Below are 23,281 nucleotides of genomic sequence, written 5' to 3' on the forward strand. Positions count from 1 at the left end.
GACTTCACCCTTGTTATTTTCCAAACAGTGATATTCATAGATAAGGTTCACTAATAGTATTTATAAGTGAAATATTTTGCAAAAATTGAACCCCTACATCACATTTCAGAAAGTACATTTTGTGAAAATTTTATAAGAATAGCTAAATTTGAAGCAACGGTTCTATTGTAAAACAATTTCTTAACATACAAGGATTCTCACATGAGACAGAGCTTTCTATTGTGTGACTCACCTTACTTTTCTCCCCTGGTCTTTGTACTGATCTTCAAGATCACAATCTTCCCATGTTATTCCTGAAATGCAGACCCAAGGAGTTTGTTCCAAATATTAGAAATTAGACAAAAATTTCTAGATTCTAAGTCTATGCTAATCTATGGCCATTTCTACTTTATTTACTAACAACCTCCCCTTTCCACATCTACATCTTAGAACACGGACGATGGGCAAGAACCACTTGTTCTCTCATTGATGACGTGAAGGAATGTCCTCATTCTTACCTACTGAGGCCAGGTGCCTGAAGGTTTCCCACATCACATCTCTGTAGAGTTTCTTCTGTGAAGGATCCAGTAAAGCCCACTCCTCTGGGGTGAAGTTCACAGCCACGTCCTCAACGGTCACTGAGTCCTAAAACACCACAAATATGTGTAGAGTAGCATACATGAGCCTGACAGCACTGGGGATCTACACTGCAATTCTAGGAAGGTTAGATGGGATTCTATTATCTCCAAACATTTATTCTATGTGTGATCATCACAAGCTCCCTCTTTTCTGTACACAATGCTCATCAATTTAACAATATTGTTAACACATGGAAATACACATTTTCACTGTGATCACATTCCATCTGATTTCTCTCTAAGAAAAAGTTCCAGAACATGTTGGGAAATGACTCAAATGCTATACAAATGAAACAAATATCATTTGTGGAACAATGATTCTTTGTAAGAAAAGTTCTTTCATCTTCTTCCATATTACCCACAGATTACAGCACTCCATGAGGCAGAGGGTGAAATCTATGGGATGTTTCAGTGAATAAAAATATAGGGAACAGGGCCGGCCCAGTGGTGCAGCAGTTAAGTTCATACGTTCTGCTTCTCAGTGGCCCGGGGTGCACCAGTTCGGATCCCAGCTGCAGACATGGCACCACTTGACATGCACAGCTGTGGTAGGCATCCCACATATAAAGTAGAGGAAGATAGGCAGGGATGTTAGCTCAGGGCCAGGCTTCCTCAGCAAAAAGAGGAGGACTGGCAGTAGTTAGCTCAGGGCTAATCTGCCTCTAAAAAAAAAAAAAAGAAAACAAAACATAGTGAAGAACTGGAAGCTTTTTGATCTGATCCAATCACCAAACTGAGAGTCCAGGAGACCTGTGAAATCACACTTTGAGCAAGCCCAGCTGCCCATATTGTCCTAAACTACTCCAGGCCATTACAGGTAAGCAGATGCAGCTGCCTGAATGTAAATATTCTCGTGGGAAAACACTGCTTTTCAATTGTGCAATATGCATCATAGACTCAGTTCAACCTTTCTCACTCTGGAAGATTTGATAGGGCTGGAATTATTATAACCTGAGAGCACAGGCACAAAGAAGAAGGCATGAAAACTTAGACCATAAGATCACTATACTTATGGGCCTCAAAGCTACTTCTCAGCAATTTTAGCACACATTGTGAGATAATAAAGTGCCACAAGAGCTCTCTCTGGTCAAATGCTAACCATGTACCAGAGCTTTGCTTCCCTTGAGGAGTAGGTTAAGACCTGCAGATTGGGGCCCGCCCCATGGCTGAGTGGTTAAGTTCCTGCACTCCACTTGGGAAACCCAGGGTTTCGCTGGTTAGGATCCTGGGTGCAGACATGGCACTGCTCGTTAGGCCATGCTGAGGCGACATCCCACATAGCACAACCAGAAGCACTCACAATTACAATATATGACTATGTACTGGGGTATCTGGGGAGAAAAAGCAGAAAAAACCCCACAGGTGGATTGGCAACTATTGTTAGCTCAGCTGCCAATCTTTAGGAATAAAACAAAAGAGCTGCAGATTACAAGGGAGCTCCTTGAAGTCCACAATGGTTTGATGTCAAATTTGCCCATGATTATAAAATACATGAAGGATTTAACAGTGGTCTCCCCACAAAGAACATAAAATTTCCTTTGTCCAACGTCAAGAGGAAGTGTTTCCTGAATAGCCACTCTGGATGATGCCCTGCCGACTTCTGATCCTGCGCCTAAGAGCTTAGAAGCTGTCATTCTTGATCTCACAAGGAGAAAATGAACAAACTTGAAATGAACAACCCTTCTTAGATCCAGGAGAGCCTTGAGGTCCCAGGACAAACAGAGTCACCAAACTTGGGAAAGACAAAAAAAAAAGATGGCAGTTTGAAATATGCCCCACATATTCTGTTCTTAATAAGGCCTGTACTAAAAAAAAAAAAAAAAAAACTATTTCACCAGAGTCTAATGCAAGGGCAAAAATAACAAAAAAGACAGAACACAATTTCCACAAAGCCTAGGACAAGCCTCTGTAAATGAAGGCTTAAAAGACAGTGGGAACACCTGAAGGAAAAGAGAGAGACAGAAGAAAACATCAGGTAATAATCACCAAATTACTCTAAAATTAATGATAGCCAGCACACAGTCCATCCAGGAAGCTCACAGAACACTAAACATGATAAAGTACAAAAGTGCACTCCCAAGGGTACCACACTGAAACTGGAGAAACATCACAGACAGAGAATGTGTTGAAAAGTGCCAGAGAAGAAACATGCCTTAAACAGAAAGAAACAAAGATTTGAATTAAATTGGATGACTTCTCAAAAACGACGCAACAAGAACAGAGGAGACTGAACGAATTAGAGTGTTGAAAATAAAACTCACTTTCCCAGAATTCGGTCAAGCAAAATTATCCTTCCTTACAAAGAAGAAATAAGGACTTTCTGACACAAAATTTGAGGAAACTTGTCCCAAGTACAAATACTTAGAATGAAATTGTTGGAAAGTTTATCAGAAACAATGTAAATGATAAAGGTAGGGGATTAGAAGAAGAAAAGATGAGGGGACATATCTTTTATGTTTCCTATAATTAATACAACAGATGACACTTTAACTACTGTCACAAAGAATGAATTTGGTAATGAGAAGCTAATGGACAAGAAACATAAATGACAGCAATGTCACAAGACACAGGGAAAGGAAAATTGGGGACAGTGTGTTAAGAGGTACTTACACACAGTGAAGTGGCACAGTGTTACTTGGCAGAGGGGTGGGTTAGTTGTAAATGTACGCTGAAAACTCAAGGGCAACCACCAAAATGTGTTTTGTAAAAAATGTGTAACTGATATGCTAAGAGAGGGGAAAAAAAGAGTTACAGGAAATGCTCAATTTTAACCAGAGAAGGTGGCAAAAAGGTAGAAGACAAAAACAAACAAGGATAAAAAAGCAAAAACTAACATTTTGGTAAATATTAATCCAACTGAATCATTAACCTCCTTAATCATCAATGGTCTCATTACAACTGAAAGACACAGTAATAGAGTTCAAAAAATACCACTGTATGGTGTCTACAAGAAACCCACCCTAAGTATAAAGTCAGAGGGAGATGGAGGGTGAAGGGATGGAGAAGAACAGACCGTGCCAACACGAATCCAAAGGAAGCTGCCAGAGGAATAGACATCATAGACAATGCAGATTTCAAACTGAGGAAAATGCCGAGATAGAGGGGCAGTAAGTACTGATAAAGGGGCCTATTCTCTGAGAAGGCACAGCAACGCTGCATGTGTAGCTGCCTAACAACAGAGGGGCAACACACCTCAGGGAGGAACTGACCGAATGCAGGAGAGATAGACAGATCCAGTACCACAGCTGTAGAAGTCAACACCCCCTCATCAGGAATTAGACATTTCAGTAGGCAGGAAGTGAGGAAGGACAGACGTGCAATGAACAGCACTGCAAAACAGCTGGGTTTCAATGTAATCTGCGGAATACTTCACAGAATAGCAGAACATACATTCTTCTCAGGTTCACACGGAACATTCACCAAAACAAACCACACCCTGGGACACAAAGCACACCTTAACAAATTTGAAAGAAGAGAAATCATACAAAATAGGCTCCCATACCACCTAGGCATTCCTCTAGAAGGCAGTACCAGCAATAGTTGAAAACCCCCGAATGTGTGGTGCTTCAAAAATACACTTCTAAATAATACATAGTATGAAAGTAGAAGTCTCAAGAAAAAGGAAAATTTATTTTGAATTAAAAACATGAAAACACAACATAGCAAAGGTTCTTGGATGTAGCGAAAGCAGTATCCAGGGGGAAATTCATGCCATCAAACAAATACACTGGAAAAATCAAAGATCTCTAATCACTAATGCAAGCATGTACCTTAGCAAAGAATAAAAAGAAGAGCAAGTTAAACCCAAAGCAAGCACAATAAAAGAAATAATAAAATAAGAAAGGAAACGAATGTCATTGTGGGAAATCAATGGAGAATATGAAAACAAAAAAGCTGCTTGTTTCACAAGACCAACAAAATTGAGAAATATGCACTCAAGATAAAGGGAAGAGGGACGACAGAAATTACTAACATCAGAAAGGAAAGGAGGGGAAATGAACATAAAATAAGATTTGAGAAAATGCAACATCTATTTATGATAAACCAGTAATAGAGGAGAACTTCCACTTCTTAAGAAAGAACACCTTCACAAATCCTGTAGCAGAATTTTTGGTGTTTGTTCCAGCAACAACTGGAAGAACTCACAATGACAGAAACGACTCCTGGGACTAATAAGAGAGTACAGCAACTCTGCTTTCCTTCTAGACTCAGACGAACAGTCAACTGATCTTTGACAAAGAAGGAAAGGAGATTCAAATGAAAAAGCAAGTATTTTAAACTAACAGTAGGAGAACTAATGGATATCCACGTGCAAATACACACAAAACAAATGTAGACACAGGCCTCACACATTTCATGAAAATTAAGTCAAAACACATCACAGATCTAAACGTAAATCGCCAAAGGAATAAGCTCCTACAAGAGAACACAGAAGAAAATCTGGATGACCTTCTGTTTGTTGATGAATTTTCACATAGAATACCAAGAAGCAAGGTCCACAAAAGAAAAAAACAAAAAATTTTACAATTTTAAGTCAAATGAAAAACTCCTCCTCTGAAAAAGATGGTGTAAAGACAAGATCAACACAATTCAGAGTACGAGGAAATCTCTGTAAAACATTTATTGGATAAATGATTGGTATCTGAAATATGCAAAGAATTCTTCAACTGTAATAGTAAGAGGAAAAACATGCAATTAAAAAATGGGCAAAAGATCTGCAGACAGCTCACTGAAGGAGAGAGATCTAGATGGGAAATAAGCAATATGAAACATGCTCCACATCAAATGTCATTAGGAAATTGCAAAGAAAACAACAGTGGGCAGCACTAAACACTTATGAAATGGGTAAAAGTCAAAATATTCAGAACAGCAAATATCAATGAAGATGCAAAGCCACAGGGAATCCTAGTTCATCGCGGGTGGAAATGGGATTTGGAACACCCACACTGCAAGACCGGAACCTCCTTTCAGAATAAGACACACTGTCACTACACAGAGTAAGAGACAGCAATCACGCTCCGTGGTATTTTTCCAAATGAGCTGAAACCTTATGTTCGCACAAAACCTACATAAGGATGTTTAGAAGCACTTTATTCATAATTGGGAAGAGTTAGAATTTTCAACAAGATCTCCTTCAAGTATCAAACAGTCAATCAGTGGTGCATCCAAACAATGAGACATCGGCCAATGATAAAAAGAAATGAGGTATCAAGCCATGGAAACACATGGAGAAACCTTAAAAGACGATTATTAAGTAAACAAGCCAATGTGACAAGGCTATGTAGTGTATGATTCCAAGTATATGACATTCTGGAAAAGACAAAAGTATGAGGCACTAGAAAGATCTTTACTTGTGAAGGATTTGGAGGTTGGAGGGAAGGATGAGTCAATAGGTGGAGAACTGGGGAGTTTCAGGGAAGTGAAACTACACTCCATGATACAGAAATGATGTGCCCACGTCATTACACATTTGTAAAAACTCACACAGTGTGTAACACACAGAGTCAATGCTAATGTGCACCGTGCACTGTAATGCGTCCACATAGGCTTGGAAATTCTAAGAAATGTACCACAGTGATACCCGATGTGAAAAAGTGCAAACTGTGTGGATGCAGAGAGAAGGGTTATGTGGAAATGCTAAATTCTAATCAATTTTTCTGTAAACCTAAAACTGCTCTAAAAAAATGCAGTCTTTTAAAAAAAGGATGAAGACAAACATTACAAGTCAGCCCTTTTTTACTGAAACAGGACACCTCTCATTCAACGGACTTCAACTTATGTTCAAGATTGGCCCTGAGCTAACATCTGTGGCCAATCTTTTCTTCTTCTTCTTCTTCCAAAAGCCCCCAATACATGGTTGTACATTGTAGTCGTAGGTCCTTCTAGTTGTGCAACAACTTCAACATATTTCAATAAGCCAGTCTGTGCTCTAGGAGCCTGAGACCCACAGGGGAGGGGAAACTTCCATCAAATGCCTTGCTGGGGAGCACAGCACTGGATCCTCGGAGAAGTGCCATGGTCACTGTGAGTAGTGGCAGAACCCCAAGGTGGATGACGAGTGTCCTGCTATTGTAGACCTATTAGTGTACATACAAGTGTGACTCTGACTTCTATTTTGGGGATCTCTGAGTCAAGAGATTTCCAGAATTCTTTTACAACAAAGGGGCAAGACAACCGGTTGCTTTATAGAGTTTCAGGTGCCTGGGCTTAAGTTGGGTTGAATTAATCTCTTCACTGGGCCAAACTCAGACTGTGGTGTGGTCCACTATAACCCAGAGGGTCGCGATCTTTGCTGCAACAGGTACAGGGCTGGGAGCAACAGCAGAGTGACTTAGGGGCCCTGGGGAGCCCTCTGGAATCTTGCTTCCTACTGGCTGCAATTTCCTGGCCCTTCTTTCTCTCTGAAATAATTGCTCTTCAAGGAGTGACCATTGGATGGGCTCAGCTCAGTGACAGGGTACAATCATCCTCATAACCAGAGACTCCCCCTAATGTCAAGGTGACTCCAACCTTACTCTCACCTTCACTCTCAACACACAGAGAGATGCCACCCAAGACACTGACAGAACATCACATTAAGGAGGCCTGGGTTCCCAGACTCCTGCGCACAGAGGACAGGAATTTCCAAAACTGCCAAGTCAGTGTCCTCTGCAGTTAAAACCTGGGCTTGGTGGGGTCAACAGTGCAACACAGGGCAGCACAGCGCCCAGGAGGAGCTGCCCAGCAAGCAGCAGCCCACAGTGCAGGAGCCTCCAGGCTTTCTCATCAGCCTGTCCACGGAAGAAGGCCCAGGGGAAAAGGGAGGGCGAGGCTTAAGTGTTCAGTCATCAAACATCATCAGCATCAAACCCTGGCCACTCATTACAAGAACAAACCTGAGGGATAAAAATAGGCATTCACAGTAGCTTGTTTTTATATAAAGAAACACCAACAGGATGATGAAGCAGTGAGCAAAACTGGTCATTTGAGAGTGGCTGGAGGAAGAGCAGGAGTGGGGCAGGGCATGTGGGCAGGAAGTTGGCTTAAGTTACTGTCATCTCTTACAAATTTTTTAAACATTCCCATGCAGGGAGCAGCCTGGTGGCCCAGTGCTTAAGTGCTCACGTTCCGCTACAGTGGCCCGGGATTCGCTGCTTCGGAACCCGGGTGCAGACATGGCACCGCCTGGCACAGCATGCTGTAGTAGGCGTCCCACATATAAAGTGGAAGCAGATGGGCACGGATGTTAGATCAGCGCCAGCCTTCCTCAGCGAAAAGAGGAGGATTGGCAGTAGGTAGTTCAGGGCTAATCTGCCTCAAAAAACAGAAAAAACATTCCCATGTATTCTTCACTTGAAATAAGGGGAGACCGGGGCAGGCCCAGTGGCATAGCAGTTGAGTCCACATGCTCCGTTTTGGTGGCCTGGGATTCGCCAGTTTGGATCCTGATCATGGACCTATGCACTGCTTGTGAAGCCATACTGTGGCAGGCGACCCACATATAAAATAGAGGAAGATGGGCACGGATGTTAGCTCAGGGCCAATTTTCCTCAAAAATAAAATCAAATAAGGAGAGACATTTATATATGCCATATTTTCCTATGTTTGATCATTACTTTTAAATAAATTTTAGTTTTAACATTTCTACATAGGAAACCATTTCAAGATTTAATCCTTTAAACACTAATGGACATACAACTGTACACCATAAAAAATGTACCAATCTCTTTCTAACAAAAAAGACAACGGGCATTCTTGTTTCTGCCTCCGCTATATCTACCCTGGGAATATTTTTAGGAAGGAGTAGCATATTACACTACCTTAGGGGTTTGCAATTAAGCCCAGAGATAAACTAGGAATTCCAAAGATTTACACAAGCTCTGACCTGATTCCTCATATCAATGAAAAGAGAAATTCAAGTGCCTTTTCCCACATCCATTAAAATAGAATTCAGGGGCTGGCCTGGTGGCATAGCGGTTAAGTTCACTTTGCTCTGCTTCGGTGCTCTGGGGTTCGCAGGTTTGGATCTCAGGTGTGGACCCAGCACCCCTCATCAAGCCAGGCTGTGGCAGCATCCCACATAAAATGGAGGAAGATGGGCACAGACAGTAGCTCAGTGACAATCTTCCTCTCACACACACACTCACACACAAACAATAAGAAAATAAATAAAATTCATTTGCCTTAGGAATAGTATAGCCTTTTAAATGTCAAAGTTCTCTAGGGACATGGACACACAAAAGTGATGTGAACATGGAAAATGCACCTGACAAATAAAAATGGCAAGTAATAGGAGATATTGGAGTATACGAGGAAGCCATTTTGGGTAAACACAATTCGGCCTGACCTCCTCTTTCCAAAAGGGCCTGACCTTGGCCGTTGAGCATGCATTGTACATCTGCTTTAGATATTCCCATGGCAAGAACAAAGGCCCTTGAGATAAAGGTGGAACTTCTCTTCCCCTCCCAACATTGGCATTTCTTTAAGGATTAAGCATCTTTCCTTAGGCTAGGAACTGTTTGCTTGTGGTGCCCGCCTGTGACTGCCCAGCTCAAGACAATAGACTTGCTCCCTGCTACCCCCTCCAAACACAGCAGGCCATTACCTGCTGTGTCCATCAAGTGCTGTGCCCACAGGGCAATCTTGTGACTGTTGTGGGAGGGACATTTCAATCATATGTGAAACACCCTCTTTGAGGGTATATAACCACCCTGTGTACCCCCACTTCTTTGCAGTGCTCTGTTCCTTTGTGGAAAGACTCTCCCGGGTTATAATCCTCAGATTTCAGCTCAGAATAAACTCACCCAAATTTTCATTTATAGATTGGTTTTTTTCGTCGACACACCTGAGAACTGAAATACACCCATCTCACCTCTTGAGGTTCTCTTGTCTAAATGGAAGAAAATTGTTTCCACAATTGTCTTGCCTTGCTCACATCGTATCTCTGACATTACATTTCCAAAGCCAAGTGCAAATGGAAACTAGAATCAGAGGATCGCAATCTTCAACTGATCAAGGAATCCAAGGACAGAAACAGGAATATTCCAATCAGCTCATAGAAGCAGCCTGCTGGCCTGCAGTTCACAAGGAAACCTACACTCAGAAAGGGACCATATTCCCAAACTGGAGGTGTAGACTCTCCCCACTGAGACAGAACCCCTGGAGAGGGTCAGTCCCTGGGGAAGGACGGGGGGGACACCTGAGCAGCCACAGGAATGAACTCTGGGGGCCCCACGCACCCTCCCTCTCCTGTGAGCATGGAAGCACTGCCTCCCTCAGACTCCCACTCTCACACGTGAGGAAACTCTCAACTGCATTCAGTTTAAGCTTCTGACCCACATGAACTCCCAATTCATGAACACTTTGTCCACAGGACAGAACACCCGATCTTCACAGATTTCCTCAGTGTGCAGATTACACTCTCAGTGCTCCTACAGTGTGGGTGCAAAACTCAAACGATGTCTAAAATGTCCAGGCCTAAGAACCACAACGACAACCTCAGACAAGGCATCACTCCCCACCCCATGAGCACGTGCACCCCCAGCTGTCCAGGGCTCTGCAGCTCCTCTCAGGATAAAGGCTCCTTCCATGGGGGTGTGAGCAGGAGGACACCTGCAGAGGGAGGCTCCGCAGGAAGGACAACAGGGCCTGCAAGGCCTTCCCTCTGCAGGGTCAAGGGGGCTTTAGCTTGAGTCTTGGACTGAGGGCCTCTGCTCCCCACTGGAGATGCTCTGGAACATCATTGTTATTTTAAATCAAACAAGCCCAGTGTTGGAATAATCCAGCAAGATCACTTAAACCCAGTCCTTCCATGGAAAATAGGGAAGAAAAGTATAAGGTATTTCTACCACTTCAACTAGAAAACCTCAAATATCTATTCCATTCAGCAAAATAATGTCAGTTGATTATTACTGTTAACTGAGGGAGGGCTCGCCACCTGATGCGCACAGAAGCTGAGACCAGGGCACACCAGGCTTTGAAAAAAGGAACAGTTGATCCATTGGCAAGGATACAGGAGGACAGGCTCTCAACTCCGTCTCCCTCATCCAAAGCGTGGGCTGAGGCTTAAGGGAGCAGGGAGGGCCGGCTGGGATGCAAAGACCTGGCAAGGTGAGGTCTGACTGGCAGATCAAAACTCTCCCTTCCGCACAGGCTCCCGGCTGGCTGCCTCCTGTGACAAAGAGCTTTAAGGTCCTGTTGTTAAGATGGGGTTAGGGATGGGCAGCTGGCAGGAAATGCACCATAAACAAGGGTGAAGTTGTCATGCAGATTCAACTCATTACCTTCTCCACTGGTAAGAGTTTCTAGAGATCTAGAGTCATCCTGCCCTTCCTGGCACACAGAGGGAGGCACCCTTACAAAGGGACGTTTCTCTTAGAATGTAAATTTCCCTTACAAAAGAGTAACTTCTAGGTTTCTGAGATTTGCCTGTCTGCTGTTTTTTTAATAATCACCAGCTCAAAATAGCCCTTATGCCAAAGACGCACGCTTTGGGATGACAACTCTGTTCCTGGTCCTGTGGTGACATTATTTCCATCACAAGACATCACACTTGAACGCTTGTGGTCAGCATGTCTAAGCCCTGGAATTTCATTTGAAAACATCCAAAAGTAAAGAACAGATCTCAGAAACTTACTACACATGCTCAGGTGAAGACAGAGTGAAACAAGTATTCTTAACAAATGGAATCTAACAAACGAATATTATATTTTTCCTGAAATTCACCTCTTTGGTGCCTGTTTGGAACTATTTTATAGTGTCTTCCAAGGTCTGTTCAGTAAATGTATTTACCCTTATTGAAAAACCAAGACTTAAATAAGTGAATAATTTTTTCTCATTCACAAATGGGGGGTGGGCGGATGCCAATGGGACCGATCACCCAGGACATTTTTTCAACAGGAACCTCCATCCAAAGCACTTCCCATGGGATGTCTGGGCCCAGAGGATCCTTGGGGAGAGGCACAAGGATTTCCTGTAGTGAGGTTCCAGATGATTATTCTCTGCTTTCCTCTCATGTACAATATCTACATGATGAGGATCCAGGCTGCCCCAGGGAAAGAAGCCCAAGGCGTCCTGCCCTGCATACCAATCTGTATCATCCTCGGAAAGCACAGGACATCCTGACCTGATCCCAGCTGATTCTTATCTAAAGGTACAGGACCACCCAATAACCAAACCCACCTGCACCAGCCATTTTAATGACTTTTTTGTTTTGGAAGATTAGCCCTGAGCTAACATCTGTGCCCATCATTCTCTACTTTATATGTGGGATGCTGCCACAGCATGGCTTGCCAAGCGGTGCCATGTCTGCACCTGGATCCAAACAAGCAAACCCTGCGCCCCCGAAGCAGAACGTGAGAACTTAACTGCTGCGCCACCGGCCAGCACCACAACTTTTTCACACGATCTTTCCTTTGTCTTGTAAAGAAATAACTCACATACCTATGCCTTATAAGTTTAGCCCTGCCCTCAATCCATTGCAGCTCTTCCTGCCCATGGGTCCTGTCCACACGCTGTTCTCTGAATGAAGGAGCACTACTGCCAGACCTTGAGAGTCCAAGGAATCTTACTTTCGACTTCTCTGCTTCTGGAGTCTGCATCACACAGACAAATCTAGTCTTTAACATAGAACCATCCTGGGCCCCCGGGTGGCCCAGTGGTTAAATTCGCGTGCTCCGCTTCAGTGGCCCAGGGTTTCGACAGTTCGAATCCTGGGTGCAGACATGGCACCACTCATCAGGCCATGCTGAGGCGGCGTCCCACATGCCACAACTACAAGGACTCACAACTAAAATATACAACTATGTGGGGGGTGGAGCTTCGGGTAGAAAAAGGAAAAAGAAAATCTTACAAAAAAAAAATAGAGCCATCCATGGCTCTGGGGGATAATGATAAACGGTTAACATATTGGGTCTGGTTGAAACGCGCCATGGAGGACCAAGTGTTGATAAGGATCCTGTGAATCAAAGAGGGGAAGTGGCTTTGGGAGGGCGGGGAGGCATCTGAAAATTTACGGATTTACTGTCTGTCCCAGGAAGAGCAGCCTGTGGGGACAGGACTGTGGATTTGAGACCCGGCTCCCCGAATACATGGAAAATTCAGAGAAAACAGGTGCCCCCTGCGGAGAAAGGAGGCCCTGGGGACCCACAGACCGCAGCCCCTCCGCGCACGGACCCCGGAGCCCGAGGCCCGACTGTCCTGCCGACCCTCCTGCGGGCCCCGCACCGTCTGGGACACGCGGGGCTGCGGGCGCACAGCGGCCCAGAGACGCTCCGACCCAAGTCGCCGCGCGCAGGGACCACAGGACGCCCGGGGCCCGGCTGCCGGCCCCGCCCCCACGCTGCGGCCGGAGGGGCCTGAGAGCCCAGCGGCGACACCGCGCACTCGGGGCCGCAGATCCCGGAAGGGACCGCGGGAGGCCGGGACCGCGGGAGGCCGGGCCCGCCCCGCCGCTTCCCACCAGCCCCGCCTGCCGTGTCCTCGCCCCGGGGCCGCACACTCACCATTTCCAGGGCTCCTGGGTCCCCCGAGTCCTTCCTACGACCTCCACGGCCAGTGCAGGTCACAGTGCGACAGAGGCTCTGGCAGAGCCACCAGGATACTTACGGCAGAAGACAGCTCACCCGCAGCGCGGCAGCAGCCGGAAGCCACCTTCACAGGAAGTCCAGCGCACGGCCCCACCCTCCTGCCCCAGAGCCTCCCCTGATTGGACGATCCCAAACGCCCCGCCCCCTCATGCCAGAGTGACAGCAGGGGGAGGCTGCCGAGCTCAGCCAAACCCGCCTAGGCTGCGGGCTGGAACCAGACTCACCCGGCACGTTTGCATTTAAACGGAACTTTTTCCTGGCCTGGGGCTGCCTCTATTGTTTCCACCTTTGTGAACTCAGGAGTCCAGGTGTGCAGGGGGAAGTACTGACTGAGTTTCAAATGGCGCAAGTGATGCGGGGTCGGTGAGCCGAGGAGTCGAAAGAAAGATTTCTTAGACTCTCAAGATCTGGTAGTAGATAAGAATCAAACCGGATTGAGTAAATGGCAGAAATCACCGCTCAAATATTATCTTCAGCTAAAGACAAAGGAGGATTTTGGGGTGGGGGGTCAGTTACATGAGGTTGCCAGACAGTAAACAACTTAAGTTCTTGCCTTCCCCATTAAGAGTTTCCAGAGATAAAGCCATCCCCCCTTCCTCCTGGCGCAGAGAGGGAGGCATGGAGATTTCCTTCACAAATGCAATTGTCTCTGATCAAAGGGCAAACAAATTCCACTCCTCGGAGCCTGCTTCTTATCTGTAGTTTTAAAAGTAACCAGCCTAAAAATCCTCATCATAAACTGTTTTAAAATTAAGCAGCCTAAAAATCCTCATCATAAACCCCCCCTGAACCCATTTGGCCCCGAAATCTTTTGGGGATATGGACGATGGTCAGTCTTCTGTAACTACTTCCGGCTGTACAAGGTCGTGGAGCTGTCCCTAAATGGGGCTATGGGTACAGGTAGGAGGTTCAGCGGACCGGAAGGCTGCGCCCGTGGCGTCCAAGGCTGACAAGGTGTACAGATCCTCTGGCGATGAGAGAATTATTTGATGGGAAGTAGTACAGGAGGTGAAACTTTGTTGACATGTGGAAGACAAACAACGAAATAGACAACAAATTATAATAAGAAATACAAGCAAGATGATTAACCCAATGAATAAGGTTTTGATAGTAGTCCAGAAACCTGGACCTGACCAAGAGTTCAACCAATCATTTAGAGATAGGGTAGGGTCAGACATGGACTTAACTTGGTGGCTCATATCAGATAGGAAGCCAGAGATATTCCGATGGTAGTCAGGAATATAAACACAACATTCAGTTTTTATAATGGCACAAGTACCCCGTTGCGCTGCTGTCAAGACATCCAGTGCCATTCGGTTTTGGAGGACTGCCTTACGCATTTGGGACTCTTCTATATCAAGCAGCAAAAGGCTATGTTGCGTATCATTTAATGCTTTCATAGTAAATTTGTTTAGAGCTTCCATGTGCCAGATGACACTTTCAATTCCTAATTGGGGAAGGAAAATTGAGGCAAGGTGGTCATACCAGTGGAAGACAGAACAGGTCCAGCGCTGTTGCTGGTTGGGTAGGTTAGCAGGAGGAGATATAGTAAATGTAGTTCTACCTTGCATCCAGACGAAGCCTAGGGTGCATCGTCCAATCCATCCAGGTGGTAGCCAAGGCCATAAGTTGGAGCCACATAACCAATGAGTGCCATTAGGGGCTAACCAATGTATGCTAGGCCATCTATCCCAGTCAGTCCCAAACCAATCAGTATTTCTTAAGGCTACGATATGAGAACACATATAATGGGGAATTTTTCCCATAGGTCGGGTGCTATTAGGCCATGTATCACAGGTGTGATTGCTTTGTTCCCAACATAGAGTGGCCTTTTGACTGAGTTGGCCACTAGTAGGAGTGAGCCAAATATGTTCGTCCCAAATTTGATATAGTCCATCCTGTGTATAAGTTGGGGACTTTACCTTTGGAACTTTTTGTTTATGACCCACCTGTGACAAGGCAAATCTAGTTAGTTTTTGGGCAGTAGTATTGAAGGAAAAGGTTTGATTGTGGCCAGGGTACTCCGAGGTGTCAGAGACGGATGGCCACAAGGAGACATTATGATTAGTAATAGATGAACCTTGTAAAAGAGAAGAGCTAGAATCTAATATCCATGAACGCCTACTATAGCGTTTACTGAAACATAATTTTTTTCTCTCTAAAATCACCCTCATTTTTACAAAAGATAGCCAAATTAAGATAAACTGGTTTGCAAAATAAGTCTAGCTTCAATAAAACTTAGTACAATTATTTACATAAGTGCAGCAAGAATAGCAATTGATTATACAGGCTTTTTAAATCTGCTTTGCTGGAATTTTTATGAGGAATCTCAGATTGAACTGTAAAGGCCTCTCGAGGCCAGAAAAGCCAAGCCAAGGACATGCTGTCAGATTTTGCCTGCAGTACCTCCAGATTTGGGTGGACTCCTCTCTCCTCGAGGTCCTCCAAAATATTCTGAGGTTCCTTGCACCTGCCAGATAAGCAAGCTTCCTTACTTACCGGGTAAGATTGCCAGAATCTCTGTAAACAAGGTACCAGGCCCATGATTCCAAGTGGCTGTATTCCAGAAAGTCCAATCTTTGTTCCTGAAAAGCTGTCTTGTCATATCTGAGCCTGTATGTTTCAAATATGACATTCCAGTCAAAGCCTTGGTAATATAACCAATGTGTCCTGTTATAAGGAGAATAGGTTCTTATTGAACTTATGCAAATAACTATATTGCCACGAAATAACCATGCTCACTCACAAAGAGTTTCTAAATTCTGGAGGGATCAGGTAGGGAGAAAAAGATAAATGTTTTAGTTTTGCTCATAAAGGTATAATTTCACCAAATTGCTATAAGTCATAGTTAGCATAAGAGAAAAGATTTCCTTAAATCTGAGAAAACAAAACATCAAAACTCAGCAATATTTCAAATAGAAGTCATAAAAAATTATAATCATCCTCATCAGTTCACACAGTCCTGTATAATCAATTATTGAGTTTAATCTTCCGTTAGCAGATCTATGAGCTCAGTTTCTGTTAGAATTCTGTAATTTCTTACCCAGTTCAGTTCTATAATCTGAAAGTTTATCAGAACCCTGTAGTTTAGAACCTTTGTGTCAGAATCCTTTCCAGGAATTTTCTCTGAAGATGAAACATATTTGCAAAAGCAAAAAGTATCAGAGTAAAACAGCAACTATCTGTAAATGGACAAAAGACTCAAAAGGGCAATTGACAAAGAAGCTTGGCTACTTCGGTACAACACTTCAAGATAACAATTGGAATTACGACCATAACCAGGACAGATCAGAATTTTAGGAATGCTATATAATGTTAAGACACTTATATCAATAACATTTACCCACATAATACCACCTAAGAAAGTTTATCATCGCTTATTTGACAATGCTTCCCATGTAGTTTAACATTACAAATAAGCCTAATTAGTTTAGAATCTTCCACCTTAGAGGGAAGATAGAGCAAATTTCTCTGTGAAGTCCCAGGGGCTCTCTGAAAATCCCCAGAGAAATTCTCCTCCTCCTACCAGGTTAAAAGAAAGCCTTCCTTCATTCAGGATTTGAATATTTTTGAGGCAGAAGCTTGTCAAAAATATCAAAAGTTTTTAAAATACTTGTTCAAATGGGAAACAACGCTCACTGTTGAACAATGCTCAGGTATCCATTCAAAGTGACAACAGAGACGGTCAAGAGCAAACAACACAGTCAAAAAATTTTAGAAGAGATCTCTTTGTTTCTGAATATAAGAAATTGTTTTAACAAAACATAGATTTTTGTCTTTTAGGTTGAGTTAGAGCAGGCCAAAAGTTCAAGAAAATTATCCTTTGAGAGAAAACCAAATTTTAATTCCTGTACCAGCTTATTTTTAACATTAAAACTCATTCACTTAATTGGATTTACTTTAGTCTACTTGACCAGGCATAAAACTCCTTTCAGAATTTCTCCTTCACAAACCTTCTACAACTTTCTTTTTGCCTTCAGAATTTGTCCCAAAGTCTTTCTTTTTTCCTTTCTAGTACATTAGGACAAATTTATCTTTCTTAACCCATCAAACAAAATACTTCCATTCTTTGTACCTTCTTTACTGAAAACTTACACCTTACTTTCCTTGAATACAGAGCTGTTTTCCTTATTAATTCCCAGTAGCTTTAATTATATAAGTTAATAACTTTTAACCCTTAACAGACCCTAGTAAACACTGAAAAGGTAAGCAATCTTTTGTATCAGCATTCTAAACACTTCATAATTTCTAGAAACACGCCGCTTCACAATAAAACACAAGGCACGCTTTTTAATAGACCCAAAGGCTTTTAGCCTCTTTACAATAAGAAGCCAAAAGTAAGTAACTCATATATGTTTAGCAATAATGTTTCAGTTCTATCCAATCCAAAAATGACCCAGATACTCAGATTTTTATCATTTAACTTAACTTGGCAAAACTCAAGATTGTTACCAAAAAGAATTTCGAAGCAGTTTTTTCCAAGTATACAGACCAAAAAACAGTTATTGTATCTATTTTTATCTATTTAATTTATACCCACTTTTATCTATTTAAACCGTTTGTTTCCAACAATTATGTTCAGATTACCTACGAAAACCTTGTGAGACATTAGACAAAACTGGTCATCATTTAAAGCTATTATTTTACTGACGAATTTAACAGACAACGTGAACTTATTTGACTAGTAAACCCAGGCTGTATGCCTGCATCATATGCAAATACCAACAACTCTTGAGGGCATGCCTTTTCAATCAAACCAACAAACTTAAACAAGCTTTCATTTACCAAAGGTTAATTCACATCACGTTAACTTGAAAGACATTGGATTAATTTCTACTACATTTAGAATTTGTGTAAGCGCTTACTTTAAGCTAATTAAACAGAGCTCTTAATTTTGGTAATACCATCCGGAGGTAAAATATCACACATATAACGTACACATAGACACACATACACAGAGACTGCACAGCTATTGTTGCAGCTATTGTTTTTTGACCAATATTTGTGGAGAAGATACTCAAGATGCTAGATTTTTTGCAAGGGCACGCTTATGGGCGTTTTGCCTTTCCCGTCCTCTCTTTTTTCCTTTTTTTTTTTTTTTTGCTTCAGTCTTAGGAATTAGTGATGGGCTTAGATAGTAGTTCCTGGAGGGGGGAGATGATAATCCTTTTCATGATAAAGGAACTAGGTGGAGTCCAAACTGCCTCTAGAGCTGTATTTCCAGTCTTGAAGGATTTTCTAAGGACAGTTGCTCTTGATTTCCCAGAAGCTGGATTGTAACTCAAATTACATTCCAGGTTGATCTACCTGTCCAGCTGCATCACAAAGGCACAGAGAAACCCCTCAATTTTTCTCCCAGATGTAGTTAGAATGCATCCACAGGGTGGGTCTCTGGGGATGCTCAGGGGCCTTCCCTCTGGCGGTAAAGCCAGTGTCTGACTGACAGCAGCTGGAGAAAGGGTGCAGAGGCCGATTGCGGGTGTTGACATAGCTATAAGATTTAGTCGAGTCCCGCTCAGCCTGGGCACTTTGTCTCTGAGCGAGCATGGTTGAGGCAGGGAAGCAAGAGGCAAAGGCCTGGAACTGGCTGGAGGCACTCCCAGTGCCAAGGTTGAGAGTTAAGTCCCTGGCAAAAGGCTTTCAAGTTTTGATTTTACAGAAGGTCCAGGTTCTGGTCAGGTCCAGCCTGAACTTAACCTAGACTTGGTGACAACAAAGGAGGTGATGAATGAAACAGACAAAGAAAGGTAAAGAAGAGATCAGACCTAGTCTTCCTGGCCTCTTCCAGAGGGTTATCAAGATAAGAGTCACACAACAGTTCCTGTGCTGGGACACACTACCCTAGCACGACAGTTCACAGAATGAATCACAGGTCTCCTACCCTCATAGCCGACTTAGTAGGTGACTAAAATACTCAATGAGTCAACCGTCAAGAGAGGGCACCCCCACTTAGGGTTGCTGGGGTGATCAGGCCCAGAAACCCAAAGTTGGGGCTCCCAGGGGTGGAGCCTTTTACTCTTTAAAGATTTCTTTGTTTCCCAGTTGCAAAGCTCAAACGGAGATGAAAATGGTCATTGTAACTCTAAGAGAGACGAAAGAAACGGGTCCATTACCGTGAAAAATCCCCCCTGAACCTAGGGCAGCGTCCTACCCGTCGTTCCTACTGTGGGGTTCCTATAGCAAGGGGTGATGGGGGCGTCCCCCGGCATTGCATCCCTTGTATACCTTCCCTGTTATGCCTGGCAGTAACAGGTGCCTGGTGCCTATTCTGCCTGGCAGCATAGGCCTGGTGAATGGTCCCCGAGAGAAAAGGAGAAAGAAAAGGAGCCATTACCTTGAAAATCCCCCAACTGGGGTTCCTGTAGCAAGGGATGATGGGGGCATCCCTTGAACATCTTCCCTATTCTGCCTGGCAGGAATAGGTGCCTGGTGAATGGTCCCAGAGAAAGGGAGCCAGTACCTTGAAAATCCCCCAACTGGGGTTCCTGTAGCAAGGGATGATGGGGGCATCCCTTGAACATCTTCCCTATTCTGCCTGGCAGGAATAGGTGCCTGGTGAATGGTCCCAGAGAAAGGGAGCCAGTACCTTGAAAATCCCCCCAATAGAGTTCCTGTAGCAAGGGATGATGGGGGCATCCCTTGAACATCTTCCCTATTATGCCTGACAGTAATAGGTGCCTGGTGAATGGTCTCAGAGAAAGGGAGCCATTACCTTGAAAATCCCCCCATTGGGGTTCCTGTAGCAAGGGATGATGGGGGCATCCCTTGAACATCTTCCCTATTCTGCCTGGCAGGAATAGATGCCTGGTGAATGGTCCCAGAGAAAGGGAGCCATTACCTTGAAAATCCCCCCAATGGAGTTCCTGTAGCAAGGGATGATGGGGGCATCCCTTGAACATCTTCCCTATTATGCCTGGCAATAATAGGTGCCTGGTGAATGGTCCCCAGGATAAAAGGATAGAGAAAAACAGTGAGGAATTTTCCGCCAGTCTGGGGGACATTCTACCCAATTGCATCCTGGAGCCATTCTCCCAAGAAGGGGTTCCCATACTCCACCAAAGGTTAGAGTTTGGTACTTTCCTTGAACTGGAGTCCCGAGTGGGACTTTCCTCGCAGTTCAGAGCGTGGTCAGGTGCCAGAGGGAGGGATCCCAATCCAGCCTTAGGAAAAGAAACCTTCCACAGGAGTCTTGGAGATTGACGGCCGTCCTAATGACTTAAGTGGCCGACCCGCGCCCACGTAAAATTTGTCTATTAGAGATAGAGTCAGGAAGGAATGGATTAATTCATTCTCCACCACCCTGAGGCTTAAGGTACTGATTCTCTTCAAGCTGAATGCCACAATTTGCCCCATAGAGTAGCCATGGGCAACAAACGTGGATTCATACAGCCATCCAAGAAAGTTCCCGATGGAGAAGTGAATTTAGATCCATCCTCGAAAAAGAGAAAGGCACAAGGAAAAGGGCACTTACCAGAACTCGAGCTCACAAGCCGATGAAGCAAGTCCCCGTAGGGGCCACCAGAAATGATGCGGGGTCGGTGAGCCGAGGAGTCGAAAGAAAGATTTCTTAGACTCTCAAGATCTGGCAGTAGTGCTCTTTTATTTAGAGAATAGTATAGAATAGCATGGGGACAAGACCCACGGGCAGTCAGAGCTCCTGCTGCTGCCCCGAGTTGAGTGTTAGGGCTAAATTTAAGGCATAGGTATGTGAGTCATCTCTTTACAAAACAAAGGAAAAAAAACTTAAAATGGTACCAGTGCCGGTAGGGTCCGGCCATTGGGCGGTCCCACAACTTTTAGATAAGAATCAAACCGGATTGAGTAAATGGCAGAAGTCACCGCTCAAATATTATCTTCAGCTAAAGACAAAGGAGGATTTTGGGGTGGGGGGTCAGTTACATGAGGTTGCCAGACAGTAAACAACTTAAGTTCTTGCCTTCCCCATTAAGAGTTTCCAGAGATAAAGCCATCCCCCCTTCCTCCTGGCGCAGAGAGGGAGGCATGGAGATTTCCTTCACAAATGCAATTGTCTCTGATCAAAGGGCAAACAAATTCCACTCCTCGGAGCCTGCTTCTTATCTGTAGTTTTAAAAGTAACCAGCCTAAAAATCCTCATCATAAACTGTTTTAAAATTAAGCAGCCTAAAAATCCTCATCACAAGTACAGACTGATGCAGGCTCGGTGAGCAGAGGAGTCCGAAGAAGGATTTCTCATACTCTCAAGGTCTAGCAGTAGTGCTCTTTTATTCAGAGAATAGTATGGAATAGCATGGGGACAGGACCCATGGACAGTAAAGAGCTGCTGCCTGGGGACAGGACCCACGGGCAGCAAGAGCTGCTGCAGTATGTTGAGGGTTGGAGCTAAAATTAAGGTGAGTTATCTCTTTACAAGACAAAGGAAAGAATATGTAAAAAAAGTCATGAAAATGATGTCAGTGCAGGTGGGGTCTGGTTATTGGGTCCTATAACTTTAGATAAGAATCAGACCGGATTAAGTCAGGATGTCCTGTGCTTCCCAGAGGATGTTGATGGTGGGGGGAGTCAGCTACATGAGGTTACCAGACAAGCACAATAAACAACGCTTAAGTCCTTGCCGTCTCCATTAAGAGTTTCTAGAGGTAAGGTCATCCCCCCTTCCTCCTGGTGCAGAGAGGGAGAAGCCCCCACAGATGGAGACTTCCTCCACAAATGCAAATATCTTCATCAAAGGGCAAGCACATTCCACTCCTCAGAGCCTCCTTCCCTTCTGCAGTGTTTTTAAAAGTAACCAGCCTGAAATAATCCTCATCACAGACCATGAGGGTGACCCGGGCCAGGCCATGTGGAAATAATAAGATCTTATGTCCTCTAGGGGCCATGGGCTTGTGATAAGGCTGCGAGGCCAAATGTGGAACTCTGACCCTTGTTGAGAAAGACTGACACTTAAATGTGACCTCACCATCTGTGATAAAGGGTCAGGCTCCCTTTTATTCAGTGATCCTTGTCAGCAATGAGCCTTCCACCCATGCCTCCCACCCCACTCACTTGCTCCTTAAGATAAAGAGTCCATGGGGACTGGCCTAGTGTGTAGTGGTTAAGTTCACACGCTCTGCTTCAGGTGGTCTAGGGTTCACAGGGTCAGATCCCGGGTGTGGACCTACACACCACTCATGAAAGCCACTCTCTGGCGGTGTCCCACATACAAAATAGAGGAAGACAGGCAACAGATAGCTTAGGGCCCATCTTCCTCACCAAAAAAGAAAAAACAAAAAGATAAAATATCCCAGTACACTTGGCTCTGGTGGGAAGTTTGAATCCCACAGCCTAGGCTGGGTGCGAGGACTCTTCTCAGTGTAACCACAGTGTGTGACGTGTTCATTAAAGTCTCAGGTGTACATCTGACACTGGAAGGAAATTTATTTTAGATCAGTTTTTGCCCTTGTCCCTAGAGACCTCTCAAATGTTAACGGCTATAACATCCAGATCTAAGGCCGTTGACTTACCTTCCCTGATATAAGAAAAAGGACGTCTTTTTGAATGAATGTTGGATGCACCTGGAAACTCTTCCCACACCCCTTAGCTTTATCAAGGGATAACTGAACAACACAACTGTCCATATTTAGAGATCACAGTGCGATGACTTGATATATGTATACAATTTGTGTACTTGAAATTTGCTAAGACAGCGGATGAAGTCTTCTCACCACCACACACACACCCCCCCCCCCCCCCACACACACACACAAAATGTGCCTAAGTACCCAGGAGTGGAATTGATGGGTCACATGGCAATTTTAGCTTTTATATTTGAGGAACTCCCAGGGTCTTTTCCACAGTAACTACACCGTTTTGCATTCTCACCACCCACGTGTGGGAGTTCCAATTTCTAAATACATCCTCAACTACACTTCTTACCTCACATCTTGATTCCAGCCATCCTAGTGGGGGTGAAGTGGTATCTCACTGGGGTTTTGATTTGCATTTCCTTCCTCATTAAGGATGCCCAGCATCTTTACATATGTTCTTGAGCATTTCCCTGTCTTCCTTGGAAAACAGTGTATTCAGATCCTTTACCATATTTAAATAGAGTTTTTTTGACTTTTTCTGATTAAGATTGAA

The 23,281-nt window shown here is 44.1% G+C and overlaps 1 protein-coding gene across 2 annotated transcripts in view; it reads right to left on the reverse strand.

Annotated features, from left to right (window-relative positions):
- Positions 1-13,288, reverse strand: part of LOC106824761 (zinc finger protein 709-like) — a 29,458-nt gene extending 16,170 nt beyond the window's left edge. Inside the window, exons 1-4 of one of the 2 annotated variants that reach the window (XM_044751800.2) lie at positions 13,100-13,259; positions 1,086-1,279; positions 498-624; positions 233-293 (exon numbers count right to left, since the gene is read on the reverse strand). In XM_044751800.2, coding sequence (XP_044607735.2) covers positions 233-293; positions 498-624; positions 1,086-1,154 — 257 coding nt within the window. In that variant the 5' untranslated portion in view covers positions 1,155-1,279; positions 13,100-13,259. Of the gene's footprint in view, positions 1-232; positions 294-497; positions 625-1,085; positions 1,280-13,099 lie in introns of both variants that reach the window. The other variant, XM_044751801.2, reaches the window with a different exon arrangement.
- Positions 13,289-23,281: the final 9,993 nt, after the last annotated feature.

This window comes from Equus asinus, chromosome 20 (genome assembly GCF_041296235.1).
Source record: "Equus asinus isolate D_3611 breed Donkey chromosome 20, EquAss-T2T_v2, whole genome shotgun sequence".
NCBI lineage: Eukaryota > Metazoa > Chordata > Mammalia > Perissodactyla > Equidae > Equus > Equus asinus.